The sequence below is a fragment of the Chrysemys picta genome, unplaced genomic scaffold (genome assembly GCF_011386835.1).
Source record: "Chrysemys picta bellii isolate R12L10 unplaced genomic scaffold, ASM1138683v2 scaf112, whole genome shotgun sequence".
Classification (NCBI taxonomy): Eukaryota; Metazoa; Chordata; order Testudines; family Emydidae; genus Chrysemys; species Chrysemys picta.
In genome coordinates, this window is record NW_027052819.1 from 19,945 (window position 1) to 34,621 (window position 14,677).

The 14,677-nt window shown below is 56.9% G+C and overlaps 1 protein-coding gene across 1 annotated transcript; it reads left to right on the forward strand.

Moving 5' to 3' along the window:
• Positions 1-521: 521 nt before the first annotated feature.
• Positions 522-7,357, forward strand: LOC135978089 (formin-2-like). The gene is made up of 4 exons (XM_065579141.1): positions 522-611; positions 758-910; positions 1,833-5,941; positions 6,095-7,357. Exons 2-3 carry the CDS (start codon positions 821-823, stop codon positions 2,319-2,321), a joined length of 579 nt encoding a protein of 192 aa, XP_065435213.1. The 5' UTR covers positions 522-611; positions 758-820; the 3' UTR covers positions 2,322-5,941; positions 6,095-7,357.
• The last annotated feature ends 7,320 nt before the right edge of the window (positions 7,358-14,677 follow it).

Genomic DNA, 14,677 nt, shown 5'->3' on the forward strand with positions numbered 1-14,677 from the left:
GGCTCCCTTGTGGGCAGAGATAACTAAGGATCCAGCTCTAGCTCCTGTCCTCTAGCATCTCCTGCAGAGGGGTTGAGGGGAAGGAGAGTCCTGGCCCAGGCGGGGACTGGGAGCTGACAGGAAAATGCTGATGGAGTCCCCTCTCCCTCTCCCTTCCATTAGAACTCAGCCGAATTCCCCAGGATGGGCCACCACGTGGCACAGCTGGCTCTGTTCGTAGGTGACCCAGACGAGGACATCAGCCAGCAGGCCAGGGAGGGGGTTTACCGGCTCTACCAGCTCCTGCTCCGCCAGACGGGTAAGGAACCCGGCTAGACGAGTGAGACTGGGACCCCAGCCAATTTCTCTCCGAGTGACCCCGGCTGGCGGATCAGTCTCTCTCTATCTCTTTCTGTGTTCTCCACTACCCCCGCAGTTCTGTTGGGCTCTGCCCACTGTGCAGCCACATATGGGATTGGAAGGACACAAGCCCTGCAACCAGAATGACCAATGTGTATGTGTCTCTCTCTTTCCCAGACCTGAACATCCATGAGGTCGAATACCTTTGGTGCTGGGACTGGCACCAGGACAACAGGCTCCTCGGCTATAAGAACACAGCCAGGGTGGGGGAGGTAAGGACGCTCTGCCAGGGCATGGCACAGCTCTGCAGGGCAGGTGACTGCCTCCTGGAGCCACGCAACAGAGTTGCCGTTCTAGGCCAGGATTTGGAGCCTGGTTCAGGGCAATCTGCTGAAGCCTCACATCTGGTTGGTTTCAGGTTTTTGCCAAATTGTTCTCGGAGGGGCAGAGAAGCTTCTTCCTGCAGACAACAGTGCTGGCCATGCACGACCCCCAGCTGCGTGTCAGCCAGGCTGGGCTGCTCCTCACTTACTCCCTCCTGGGGCAAGCCGAGCAGCTGATGGGGAGCAAGGTGAGCAGCTGCATTAGACTCAGGAGATTGGGGCGGGGCCCAGGCCTCATTCCCATCCTCTGGCCATTCGCCGGCCTGGCAGCAAGGCGACCGGTGGGGAATGAGAGTGAGAGCAGGTGCTCCTGGGAAGGGAGATGAATTCACCTCCATGAGCAGGAGGGAGCCAGCTTGTTCCCGGAGCAGCTCCAGCCCAGCTCGTTAGCAAGGCTAATGATTGACAAGCATTGCCTCAGCACGGACTTCTGTTCTTGGGAAGGGCAGCAGAGTCCTCTACGTGCCCTCTGCGTGCCTCTCCTGTCACCCGTGCCACCACCCAGAGTTGTTCCCATCACTGGCAGCCTGGGAGGCCAAGGACTGAGGGGTGATGGCGACTGAGCGGGCAGTTCTGAGGCACATGGGCGGGGGAAGCTCGTCCTGCTGCCGGCAGGGCTGGACTCGCTCTAGAGAGAACTGGAGGATTCAGTCAGCGGGGGCTGCTGATCTGCCCCATTCACCAGGGCTGCCATCCTGCGGCTTCAGCCTCAGTGGCTGGGATGACTTGGGGAAAGGTCTCAAGCTGCCCACATCCCACTTCACTGCTGCCAGAATCCCTCCGCCCCCCGCCCCGCTAGAGCCCCCTCCCTGCCCAACCTGGGTGGGGGTGGAGGAGAGGGGTCAGAGAACTTGAGCTGTGGATTGGAGGTGGAACAGCTGTCAGGGGCACTGGCTGGGAGGTGGCAGGAGCTCCCCCTACAAGGAGGTTGTTGGCACTGGAGGTCCCTTGAAAGGAAAACAAGACTCCATTCTGGGGGTCAGGAGGGGGACTTCATCCCTCAGAGGTGCGTGGGTGCTGGGTGGAATTGCTGCTGGTCCCAGGTGCCCTTAATTCCCCCTGATTCCACGGGGGCATCTGAGTCTCTGACAGGTCCTCGTTCCCTTGCAGCAGGAGGTCGTCACGGCCAACATAATGAATCAACTTCACATCATCCGGCACTTGCGCCAAGTGCCGGAGGCGCTGCAGGAATTCTGCCTCCAAGGCCACCAGCAACTCCTACTCCCTCTAAACGGGGAGTGCAGTGAGACTGAGTGGCCTCCCTCCGAGCAGGAGAGCGAGGGCCCCTCTACACGCCCCTTGGAGGGCAGAGCCTATATCACCCCACCCACCTTGCCTGTTGGCTGGCCACCGGGGCCTCTGGTAGACGCTGTTGCAACTGAGCGGCCTCCCTCCGAGCAGGAGAGCGAGGGCCCCTCTACACGCCCCTTGGACGGCAGAGCCTATATCGCCCCACCCCCCTCGCCTGTTGGCTGGCCACCGGGGCCTCTGGTAGACGCTGTTGCAACTGAGCGGCCTCCCTCCGAGCGGGAGAGCGAGGGCTGCCCTACACGCCCCTTGGAGGGCGGAGCCTATATCGCCCCGCCCCCCTCGCCATAAGGACCGGGGCGTGGGGTCGGAAATATAAAAGGCCGGCCCTTCACCACAGTTGGGGGACAGCCCGCAACAGAGGAGGACACTTGGCCTGTTCTCCAGAGTCCCCTAACCCTAACCCCAGACATGGACGAGGACTGGCCCGGAGTACCCGCTGCGGTTTACCCCAAGGAGCCGGAAGAGGCCTGGAGGCCGCAGATACCAAACCCCGGGGAGGCAGGAAGTAGCCCAGGGGCAGCCCGGGAGCTGCTGGCTGCAGAGCCCGGCGCGGCTCAGTCGGCGTGTTGCGGCTGGATCCCCGCCGACGCAGGGGCAACCAATCCTGCCCCTGCCAGCGCCTTGGGCTGGGACGCGGGGGAGGAGGGTGGGACCGCGTCCCCCTGCCACTCCACCCCGGGTGGCTGACCCCCTACACGGTGCAAGGGGGCTCTAGGCCAGGACAGGAACTGTTTGTTGGCTGGCCACCGGGTCCCCACCCAGGCCAGGGCCCGCCCTTGAAGTCTGGTTGTTTGTGGGGTGCTTGGGCCCCGCCCAGACCTGAGCCACCCCCGATACAGTGTGTTGAGGGGCTGACCACTTGAGCGACCTCAGCCCAGCAGCGCCGGCTCTACCATTTTTGCTGCCCCAAGCAAAAAAAAAAAAAAATACAACAGCGCTCGGACTGCCAAAGTGAGCAAAAAGAAAACCAAAAAACTCCCAACCACTTGGACTGCTGCCACCCGAACTGCCAAAGCAGAAAAAAAACCAACAACAACAAAGCTCGGACTGCCGCCACCCGAACTGCTGAAGTGCAAAAAACAAAAAAGTCGCCCGGCCTGTGCTGCCCCAAGAATGGACGGAATGCCGCCCCAGGCATGTGCTTCCTCCGCTGGTGCCTGGAGCCAGCCCCGCAGCCCAGGCCACAGCCTGGTTGCGACAGCTGATCGCTGAGGTGGGGCGGCTGCTCCACCCCCATGCAAGAGGGCGCTAGAGTAGGCCAGAGCGGCTGCAGAGGCTGGTAGCCAATCAGAGAAGGGCCAACTGAGAGCCAATCAGGGCCGAGATTAGAGCCAGCCAATCAGGACTAAGCTAGGCCCTATATAAAGGCTGCCCAGGCGAGCAGCAGGCAGTATCCCCCAGACCTTGATGGGAGAAGGTCTGTCTTCAGAGCAGTAGACCAGCATCTCCAAAAGAGCAGTGCTGGGCAGGCTGAAGGGAGCATACTACAGCTCCGGCCCAAGACCTGCCAGACTGCGGGCCCTGATAGAAAGGGCCTAGAGGGCCAAGAGGAGAAGTGGCCCAGGGACAGTTGGACAAGGGGAGAGCAGGGAGACTGCCACTAGAGGATCCCTGGGTTTGGACCCAGGATAGTTGGTGGGCCTGGGTCCCCCTGTTCCCTCTTGTACTGCACTTGGCCATGTGGTGGCTGAGTCAAACTGCAACCTCCCTTGAGACAAGGGGCTAGACTTTGGGGGTTTTGGTTGGCCGCTGAGGCATGTGCAAGGACTGTTGCTAACCTGCTTCCTCCTCCCCGTCGGAAGGAGATGAGGATGGATTAGGGGGCACTGCTGGAGGGAAGTGGCCTGAAGAAGGACACCATCAAGCGGACTAGGCAGATTGTGCCACATGGAGAGTCCAAAATGGTGGAGAAAAGAGACTTCTATTGGAGGGCCTGGGTGGCTCGGCTTGCCGAACAGCAGAGGGAGTTGTTCTGGCTGCTGGGGAGGTCGGCACCCAGACCAAACAAGAGATCCGTCACCGAGGGCGAGAGGCCAGGAACGCTGAACTGCTTCGCCTGTAGGTGACAGGGACACTAAAGGAGGGAGTGTCCCTCCTGGGATGGGGCAGAGAGACCCCACCTAGAAAAGGCACCCCCTGTGAGAGTAATAGGGGGGCCCCCAGCTTGTTGGGTCTGTGGGGAGCCAGGGCACCTGAAGAGAGAGTGCCCCTACAGGACTCCCAAGGCCCAGGCCAGCCCAGAAGGAAGGGCTAGGGCCCAAACAAGCAGGAGTAGGGATGTGGCAGGGGGAAGACCCAGAAAGTGCTTCCACTGCCACCAACGGGGACATCTAAAGAGGCACTGCCCCCTGAGGCAGAAAGGGGGAGTGTCTGAGACAAGGGCTCGGTCAGAGACTAGCCACAGAGAAGAGGTGGTGAAGACGGAGGCCCCTAGAGAGAAAGGGGCTGGGGCAGAGAGGCCCCACCGAAATGAGGGAACCCACATAGGAGCCAGGAGGGCCCATGTGGGAACCCAAACAGAAGTAGGAACCCACGTAGGACCAGGGCGTTCAACAGTGCGAACCCAGACCCTACAGCTGGGAAGCTGCTGACTCCAGACTTTGGCGGGCCTGTGAGAGGAAAGGGATGCCCTGCAGGCCCCACTACGAAGGAAGCTGGGGTGATAGGGACCCCTTTCCTCCCCTCCCCCGTGAGCATTTTTTAAGGGGGAGGGTTTGTGGTGGGACGGCTGCCCCACCCCCATGTGAGAGGGAACTAGAGTAGGCCAGAATGGCTGTGCAAGCCGTCTTCCAATCAGGGAAGGGCCTACTGAGAGCCAATCAGGGCCGAGATTAGAGCCAGCCAATCAGGGCTAGGCTAGGCCCTATATAATGGCTGCCCAGGAGAGCAGCAGGTAGTGTGTCCCAGAATTTCATGGGGGAAGGTCTGTCTCCAGAGCAGGAGACCAGCATCTCGGGCTGGGCAGTACTGCATCTGGCCATCCGATGGCCGAGACAAATTGTAACCGGCCCTTGAGACTAGGGGCTAGACTTTGGGGGTTGCAGTTGGCCATCAAGGCAGGTGCAAGGCCTGTTGCTAACCCCCGCCCCTGGAATGGGGTGAGGATGGACTAGTGGGCACTGCTGGAGGCAGTGTCAAGCGGTGAGCAACGCGGCTCCAGATGCCAAGGGAGGACAAGAGACGGATGGGACGCTGCCAGCAGAGGGCGTTCCCCATGGACTGAGCTCATTCCCAGAGCGACCAGCGGGAGGCGCCATGCTGGTGAGTCCCAACCCTGTCAAAACCGCCCAGCCCTATTGTGGGCCCACTGCTACCCTGCAGACTCTGGTCAGGACCAGACTGGGCCAGCTGGAGTGGCCCTCTTCCTCTGATTGGGAGAGCGAGAAGGGGAAATGGAGCCTCCTGGCACTCACAGAAACTCTCTCCCCTCTCTGTGGAGCAGGGTTCTTCCCTCTGCCCCCCAAATTCCTTCATATGGGGCAGGACCTCTTTCCCTTGCACCCACTCCCCTCCTCCCTATCCTTGGTCTACCCCCGCTCATTCCCGCTACGCCCAGGCAGAGCTCTCCCTGCCCCATATGGTGCAGAAAAGCCCTTGTGTCAGGGCCACAGCCCCACTGGGGCTCGGAAAGCTCCACTTTTGAGGAGGTGGGGGTGGGACAGAGGCTCAGGGCTAGCTTCACCTTCTGCCCTTTATTCTCCCCTTGGCCCTTCTATGGGGTCTCTGGGTGTCACAGGAATAGGAGCCTCCTTCCAGCTGTCTTTCAGGCCCTGGGATCTGGCACAGCCTCCCAGACGGGCGCTTCCTGTAGCTGAGCCACGTCAGGGAGCAGTGGGGACAGGTCACCTCGTCCCAGCAATGCCGGCTCTCAAAGAGGCTTAGATGGAAGACCCCAGTCCCTCATGGAGGTAAGAGCCATTTACTTCTTGGGGCGTGTGGGTCTCTTGGGGGAGAAATGGCATCCCCGATGCATAGCCTGTCTGGGAGCTTTCCCTGTCCCTGGATCCCAGCCCTGGTACAGAGCCCTGTTTCTCATCATGATATCCTCATTTTATTCTCAGAGGCAGTGTCCAGGATCCTGGAGACTGTTTCCTGCTGCAGGAGGTTTGAGCAGGGAGAGATCACTCACTGTCACGACCCAGGGGTCTCCAACCCGGGTCTGCAGGGTTCATGGGAGCAGCCACACTCCAACCCTCCACCTGGAAGCCTGCTGAAAATTGCTTACCTCGGACCCATGAAGTTCAGTCCCAGTTTGAGGCTCCACTCCTGAGGTCCTATTGGAGGAGTCCCAGGAAAGCTCACTGGCCCCCTGGCCCTACGTAAGACAGCAGCAGGAACACGAAGCTGACTGAACACCAGGCCTGCTCCCGGTTCTGGACTGTGCGCTGCCTGGTTCTGCTGCCGCTCCCCTGGCTTGATTTCCTGGCATCTGAGTTGTGGTGGTGATCGCAAGTTTGTCTTTTGCTGCTCATCTTCCAGTATCCTGACCTGGCTGACTCTCCACTCCTGTCATGTGAGTGTGGACTCTGGCTCTGACCAGTAGGTCTGGCTGCCCTTGACCCAGCCATGACATTGACTTTGGTACAACTTCTCCATTGCCCCTTTCTGATCTCCAGGAAGATACACCAGTCCCTTGGCTCCCAAAGTCCCAGTTGCCCGTTATTCATGGGCTGAGGGGTAGTGCTTGTATCGCCCCACCCCAGCTGCTTTTCCTAGGGGAATCTCCCTAGAGCAGAGGAGAAATCTGCTCTTTTCTTAGGATCAGTCCCACTCTGGCCTCAGCTCGGCTACTTCGTTTACCTGGGGTCAGGCACCACTTTTGAAGCCCTTAGCGTGGGGGTGGAGGTGGGAGCAGAGGCTGAAGCTCCAGCAGTTTCCACCAAAGAACACCCCCCTGTCTTTCTATGGTCCGGCTAGGGCTCCCCATCCATCCTGGAGCTGAACACCAGATGGGAGCTGATGGATTGTCCTTGGTGGGCCATGTTCTTGTGTGTGATGAGAGGGCCAGGAGCAGATGCATCACGCCTGGCCAGGGCCGGGCTAAACAGCCCGTAATGCTAGGTGAGTCAAACCAGGGCCACAATACAGACACCCTGGGCATCCATGGGGACTGAATCTGGGCCCTTCACTACCAAGAGCACAACTGGTTCCAACTTGAGTCATGACGCTGGTGACCCCTGCCAGCCCCTCTGAGGTGGGTCAGTATTATCCCTGTTCGCTGGCTGCAAGGTCACACACGACGTCCCTGACAGAGGCAGGAAGGAAGCGTGGGACTGATACCAGTCCAGCTCCAACCGCTAGACTCCACCCACTTCCAAAGTCCGAGAACCCAGGAGCCCTGCCTTTGACACTAGGCCTTAAATGACAAGACCAACCTCCCTCCCACTCAGGAAGCCATAGAAGGGAGCATCTGCTGAGCTCCCCTTGGCTATGCCGCTGTCAGAGACCATTGCTAGTGGGTGCCAAGTGCCTGAGCAGGGAACTGCTTGAGAGCCTCCTAGAGACTCGCAGGTGTTTGACTGTGACCCTCAGGGAGCCGTGGCAACAGACTCTCCGGCTCTAACAAAGGGTTTCTGTTCTCCTAGACACTCAGCCTGTGAGGCCACTTTGCAGAATGGGGAAGAGCCCTTTGGCGAGGCCTTGGAGGATTCACCATGAAGGTGGCAGCAGCGGCAGTGCCTGGGGTCCCTATGGGCCAAGCCTCAACTCCTGCCAATCCAGGCTAATCTCCCCCTGCTTTCAGCAGCGCTTGGCTTTAGCTGCTGGGCCTGTGAGCCTAGACCAGGGGTCTCAAACTCAAATGACCACGAGGGCCGGCTGAGGACTAGTTCATTGGCCCGAGGGCCGCATCACTGACACACCCCCCCCCCCTCGCTGCCCCCAGTGCTGCCCCCAGAGGGGGCAGGAGGAGTGTGGCAGGGGCTTAGGGCAGGAGTTGAGGTGCAGGGGGCTCAGGGCAGGGAGAGGGAGAGGTGAGGTAGGGGGTTGGGGTGCAGTAGGGGGCTCTGGGCAGGGGGTTGGCGTACAGGGTGCAGGAGGGAGTGTGGTGTGTGGCAGAGGGTTGGGGTTCAGACAGGGGGCTCAGGGCAGGGGGTGGGGGATGCAGAAGGGGGCTCAGGATAGGAAGTTGGGGTGCAGGAAGGATGTAGGATGTGGCAGGAGGTTGAGGGCAGGGAGTTGGGGTGCAGCAGGGGGTTGAGGTGCAGGCAGGGGGCTCAGGGCAGGGAGTTGGAGGGGTGAGGTAGGGGGTTGGGGTGCAGTAGGGGGCTCTAGGCAGGGGGTTGGGGTGCAGGAGGCAGTGCCAGGTGTGGCAGAGGGTTGGGGTGCAGTAGGGGGCTCTAGGCAGGGGGTTGGGGTGCAGGGGGCAGGAGGGAGTGCGAGGTGTGGCAGAGGGTAGGGGTGCAGGCAGGGGGCTCACGGCAGGGGGTTGGGGTGCAGGAGGCAGTGCAAGGTGTGGCAGAGGGTTGGGGTGCAGGTAGGGGGCTCATGGCAGGGGGTTGGGGTGAAGGCTGGCATTGGCCTGTGGCCTGGAGCCGCTTACCTAGAGAAATAGCCCCGCAGGCCGCGTGTTGGAGACCCCTGGCCTAGACAGAGCACTCAGGTATTTCCATCAGCCTGCTCAATGGCAAATGCAGCCACGCAAAGAAGGGAAGAAGAATGGAAGTGAAAGAGTAAAGCTGGACCATCCGCTGAGCTGCTGCAATCCAGCGAGCAGAGCTGGGGAGAGAAGAGGGAGAACTCGAAGGTGGCTGGCGGCAGTAGGGAGGAGAAGCAGTTTGGGAGCCAGGAGAGGAGAAATAAATAGTTAATGACAAATGCTGCCGGCTTTCTCTTGTGTGGTGAAGGGTTGAAAAGGGGTCTCTTTACTATCAGGCTAAACTTTAAAATAGCTGTGTATGGGCGAGGGGGGTGTCTATAAAGGTAAGAGGTCAGTCTAGGGGCTTGAAGTCCCAGATTCTGGGGCTATTGCAACTCCCTCAGGTGGCAGCAGTAGTGAGCGCTTGTCCTCCTTTTCTGGACTAGCCACCAGATAAAGGACACGATACATGTGGCCAAGGAAAGACAGAGGCAGTGTTGCCTGTTAACATGGCTCTGGTGGGGGAGCACGGCAGGTTACTTTGGACTAGGTAGGACCCACATGTCTCCAAACCTGCACCTCCCGAGGCTCCAGAGACTTCGCTCCCGATCCCAGAGCGTCCTCAGAGTCCTACAGCGCCAGATGGAATCTGGCCTCTCCCCCCACCTCAGCAGTCCAGAAAAAGTTATTTGTAGACATGTTCTGTGTCCTCTCCTGCAACACTCCCCTGTTGGCGACTAATGCAGTCACAGAGTCCAGGCTCGGATATTAGGAAACACTATTTCACTAGGAGGGTGGTGAAGCACTGGAATGGGTTCCCTAGGGAGGTGGTGGAATCTCCATCCTTAGAGGTTTTTAAGGTCAGGCCTGACAACGCCCTGGCTGGGATGATTTAGTTGGGGATTGGTCCTGCTTTGAGCAGGGGGTTGGACTAAATGACGTCCTGAGGTCTCTTCCAACCCTGACATTCTATGATGTCTCTGTCCCTCTTTTATACTCTCTTTCAGTTGCTAGAAAGATCGTTGCTGTGTCATGGGGGTCAGGCAAGCCCATTGGTCAGGCAGTACCCCACTGACTAAGTGCCCTCTCCAAGGAGTCTCTCAGAGAGTGGATTCTTCCTGATGGGCCATCAACACCTTTCTGGCCCTCCTTTGTTTCTACTGTAAAGCTGGCTGTGGGCGTCTCCCAACCTCACAACATATTTCAGAAACGCACAGAGAGCATAACTTCCCATACAATGACAGCACATCCCATCCAACAGGTTATTAATGTTCAACAGATCCAGACATTTTACATCCCACCTCACAAGGCATGCATAATACAAAACACCTCATAATCATATCACAGTGGTGAATACTGTGTGCTACTGAGGGATACAGGGTTCCAGAGTGTCAGTGGATCATGGCCAATGGCAGTAAAAGCCCAAAGGAGATGCTCCCCTGGAACAGCCTTTGGTGACAGCAAGGTCCCCACTGAGAACTTCAGTGCGACTCTGCAGCTGTTACCCACCTGTCCCACCCCAGCATCAGCTGCAACTCAGTGTTTTTTGAGTGGCTTCATGCTGGCTGCATGCCTAGACAGCAGATAAAATCTGCTAAATCTTTTCTTTCCCAGAAAGAGCCATTCCCATGTTTCTTTCGATTTCCACCCGTGTCAGACAGGAAACAAACCCAATGTAGAGTGCAGGGTGTCACGGCCGTGATGCACTCTGAGAAAACCCAACAGCATTCACAGCTGGCTGTGTAACTTTTCATTGTCTGATCACTGCCTTCCTGCCTCCCAGCCTGAGATCCAAAGTGAAGATGTGGGGTGTTGAGAAGTGGCTTGCCATTAGTAGGGTTCAGAGTTAGCACCACATTGAGATGGACTGAGGCCAGCTCACGCCCCCCCCCCCCCCCCGATAGCTGTTGTGTGAGGCCCACTACAGACTGGGGCAGAAGTTAGTTTGTTCTGGAACAGCCTTCTAAGAGGAGCAGTGAGGGCAAAAAACCTAACTGGCTTCAAGACTGAGCTTGATAAGTTTATGGAGGGGATGGGATGACCAGACTGCCCACCATGGCATGTAGCCAATCTGTAACTGCTAGCAGCAAAAATCTCCAACAGGCGGTGATGGGACACTAGATGGGGAGGGCTCTGAGTTACTACAGAGAATTCTTTCTCAAGTGTCTGGTTGCTGGGTCTCCCCCACAAGCTCAGGGTCTAACTGATCGCCATATTTGGGACTAGGAAGGAATTTCCCTCAGGTCAGATTGGCAGAGACCTGAGGGGAGGGGTCGCCTTCCTCTGCAGCACGCAGCACAGGTCACTTGCAGGTTTAAACTAGTGTCAATGGTGGATTCTCTATAACTTGAAGTCCTTAAACCATGACTGGAGGACTTCAGTAACTCAGCCAGAGGTTCGGGGTCTATTACAGCAGTGGGTGGTGAGGTTCTGTGGCCTTCAATGTACAGGAGGTCAGACTAGATGACCTTCTGACCTTAACGTCTATGAGTCTTATTGAGTGGTTCACCCTTAATCTAAAGAACCAAAACCTGGGAAATACCAGACAGGAGACCATCAAACAGGAGTAAAAAGCAGTAAAAAGCCTCAGCAAAGAGCTCCAGGATACATAGCAGGGCTCATGTGGCAGTGAGTTCCAAAGACAAAAGGACCCATTCATAAGATCATGTTATCTGAAGAAGCCACCCCAGAGACAGCTGCATCTCAGCGCTGGGCGAGCCATCCCCATGTAGTGTTGCTGTGCTGCTGTTCCTCAGCTGTTCCACCCCAGAGGTGACTGCATCTCAGCCCCAGGTGACCATTACCCAGCAGTGGAAAGAGTTCAATATTTGCTAAGGGTTTTTGTTTTCAGTTCTAAGAAATGTCTCATTTCTGAGAAGAGGCAGTTGGGATGTCATTTCTGGACGGAGAGGCAGTGGTCACATCCAGAAATTCACTAGGGGGGTGTATCTCTGGCCAAGCTGTCCAGCCCCCCAAGTTGATCACAGTTCCTGGCACTTTCAGTGCCTTTTAAAGCACGTCCACTTCCAGACCCTGCTGCTCCAAAGAGCCCGTGGGGGGATCTGGGGAATGAAGATTCTCTGCACCCTCCAGTCTCTGTCACTTGCTTTTCCAGCCTGGCCCCATCTCTCTGGGTCTCTCTGTGCTCCCCTCCCACACGCACTCTGCCTCCCACCCCCTCGCACTACAATGTGAGAGCAGGGCCGCCCCACCCACCTTCAAACCCCCGCCAGCTGGGCTGCTGGAAGGATAAGACACAGGGAGTTACGCTTTTGTTTCTCAGACAAAATTTTGCCTGCACAGAGAGAAGCGGAGATTTGGCCGGCTAAGAGCAAGAGGCGGAGGGCATGTGGAGGGTGTTTGCCCCAATCTAGCCCATCCCCCCTGTGACAATGCGGTTCTGGCGGAACCCAACTGAGAGTGCCAACTCAAGACAAATTGCTCAAATAGGGCCGTTACAGCCCAAGGCTGGGGTTTTTTCCACCTCTAAGGCAAACCAAACCAGCCAGACTAGGAGGACTTCGGTCTCACCCCACTGGCTAACCGCAAGTCTCACAAGCAATCTCCTTAGACACTCCAGTTTCCCAGTATTCCCATCAGTGCCACTCGTTATGGGGACAAATGGTTATGAAAACCAATACCAAAGTAAAAGAAAAAGGTTCTCCTGATCCCAAAGGACCAAGCCCCAGACCCAGGTCAATATACAAATCAAGTCTTACCCACAAATCACGCTGTTGCCAATCCTTTAGAATCTAAAATCTAAAGGTTTATTCATAAAAGGAAAAAGATAGAGATGAGAGTTAGAATTGGTTAAATGGAATCAATTACATACAGTAATGGCAAAGTTCTTGGTTCAGGCTTGCAGCAGCGATGGAATAAACTGCAGGTTCAAATCAAGTCTCTGGAATACATCCCCCGCTGGGATGGGTCCTCAGTCCTTTGTTCAAAGCTTCAGCTTGTAGCAAAGTTCCTCCAGAGGTAAGAAGCAGGATTGAAGACCAGATGGAGATGAGGCATCAGCCTTATATAGTCTTTTCCAGGTGTAAGAACACCTCTTTGTTCTTACTGTGGAAAATTACAGCAAAATGGAGTCTGGAGTCACATGGGCCAGTCCCTGCATACTTTGCTGAGTCTCAAGGCATATCTGCCTTCTCTCAATGGGTCCACTGTATAGCTGATGGTCCTTAATGGGCCATCAAGCAGGCTAGGCAGAGCTAACACCAGTTTGTCTGGGATGTCACCCAGCAGCATAGCATAAATTTGAAATACAGACAGTATAGTGCCAATATTCATAACTTCAACTACAAAAGTGATACACACATATAGACAGCATATTCATAACCAGTAAACCATAACCTTGTCTTAGACACCCCATTTGACCCCCTTTATACAAGATTTGCGTGCCACTACAGGACCTTGGTTGCAATAATGATTTATATGGTCCCAGATTATATCAATAACGTCACACCCCCCCAAGGAGCAAGATTGTCCCCCCCACTCTATCCCCCTCCCCCCTCCCCCGCCAAGGGGCAGGATCGTCTCCTCTGCTCTATTCCCCCAGGTTGCAGGATTGTCCCCCCGCAGTCTATTCCCCACCCATGGGGCAGGATCATCCATGCTTGTTCCCCATGTTTCACCCTCCCTAACTGTGCTAGGGCATTGCCAAGTCACATGATAAGTCCTGGCTCTCTGTGGGGCGGAAATTCCCTGCAGCTGGGGGTGGCGGGGTGGGACAGGGTCAGTTCGGACCTTGCCCTCTGTCCAGCAGAAAGATAGGCTCAGACAGCGGCTAATCTACCCCCAACGCTGGGTCTGGCTCATGGCGTGATTTGAAACACTGTCAAACTCTGACCAGTTCAACCAGCTAAAACCCGGGCAAACCCTTGGCCTGTGGAATCCCCCAGAACAGTGGCTTGTTTTGCGTTAGCCGCGATCGGGACATTTACAGGCACAAGCTAATCTATGGAAGGAGAGCCGGCCCCTCAGATGTTCACCCCCCCCCCTCCACACACACACAAAAACGAGGGGTTCTATATATTTGCTTGCTGGTCTTTGGAGACGCTTTTCCAGCCCTTGCCACAAAGACCAGCAAGCAAATATATAGAACCCCTCTTTTTTAGGGGGCTGGCTCTTTCCGTGGGTTAGTTTGTGCCTGTGATGCGCACTGCTTTGCCTTATCACAGCGCAGCAATCCCATGCCTCCAGCAGCTGGGGATTGCAGCAAAACCCCAACTGCCCTGTGAATCTGGCAACTTTTCGGAGGATGAAATCCTTATAGATTTCGTCCAAAGAGGGAGGGAAACAAAATTCCCATTTTCTATCTTGATGGGGGGAGAGGGGTGTCCACTTAGGATGAAAAAACGAATTGGGCCGGCCCTGGTGCTTGCTCAGGAGACATCACTGATGGTAGGACAGATAGAGCCGGTCCCCTTTGGGGCCCATCGGTGGCTGGGAGGGATCCCAGGGTGGGAAACTGGGGAGTCTCCAGCAGAAAAAGAGGAGACTTTGGTGCTCCAGGACTAGAGCCCAGCGTTAGGGGAGTGGGGTTGGGCCAGGGCATCTTCTATCCCCTTTCTGTGCCTCAGTTTCCCCCACCCAATGCCCAGGGCTCTGTGGGGGTGAGAGGGTGAATTTGCTCTCATGCCAGCTGGAGGAAAGCTCGGCCAGTCAGCACCCAGCTCACTGCATGATGGGAAGGAAGCTATTTCCTTGTTAGGCCCTGAGCGTGGCCTTTCCTAAGGCTGAGCTCGGTGCCTCCCGGACTCGGGCTCCAGGAGCCCCTGTGTCTCCCCAGCTGCCCTCGGCAGCGAGTCTGACTGAGATCAAACTCCTCTCAGAGGCTTGTGCCCCTGCCAGGCGTGGCACTGCCAGTGATTAACCCCTGGCACATGGGGTCTGCCAGGCCGTAGGCAGCAGAGAAAAGTCCAGTGTCACCAACAGCCCCAGCGCTAGGGTAGGCTGGGCACAAGCCAACAACACGTGCTGTGATACAGCCAAAGAGCGTCGGCCATGCTCCCAGCCCGGTGGGGGGTGGAGGGGTGGGTGTCTCTCCAGGGACGCAGAGACG

Bases quoted from the DNA above. Each gene is read 5' to 3' on its own strand.
- LOC135978089 (XM_065579141.1), top strand. From the start codon at position 821: ATGCACGACCCCCAGCTGCGTGTCAGCCAGGCTGGGCTGCTCCTCACT. The intron at 911-1,832 runs GTGAGCAGCTGC...GTTCCCTTGCAG, and splicing joins AGCAGCTGATGGGGAGCAAG to CAGGAGGTCGTCACGGCCAA.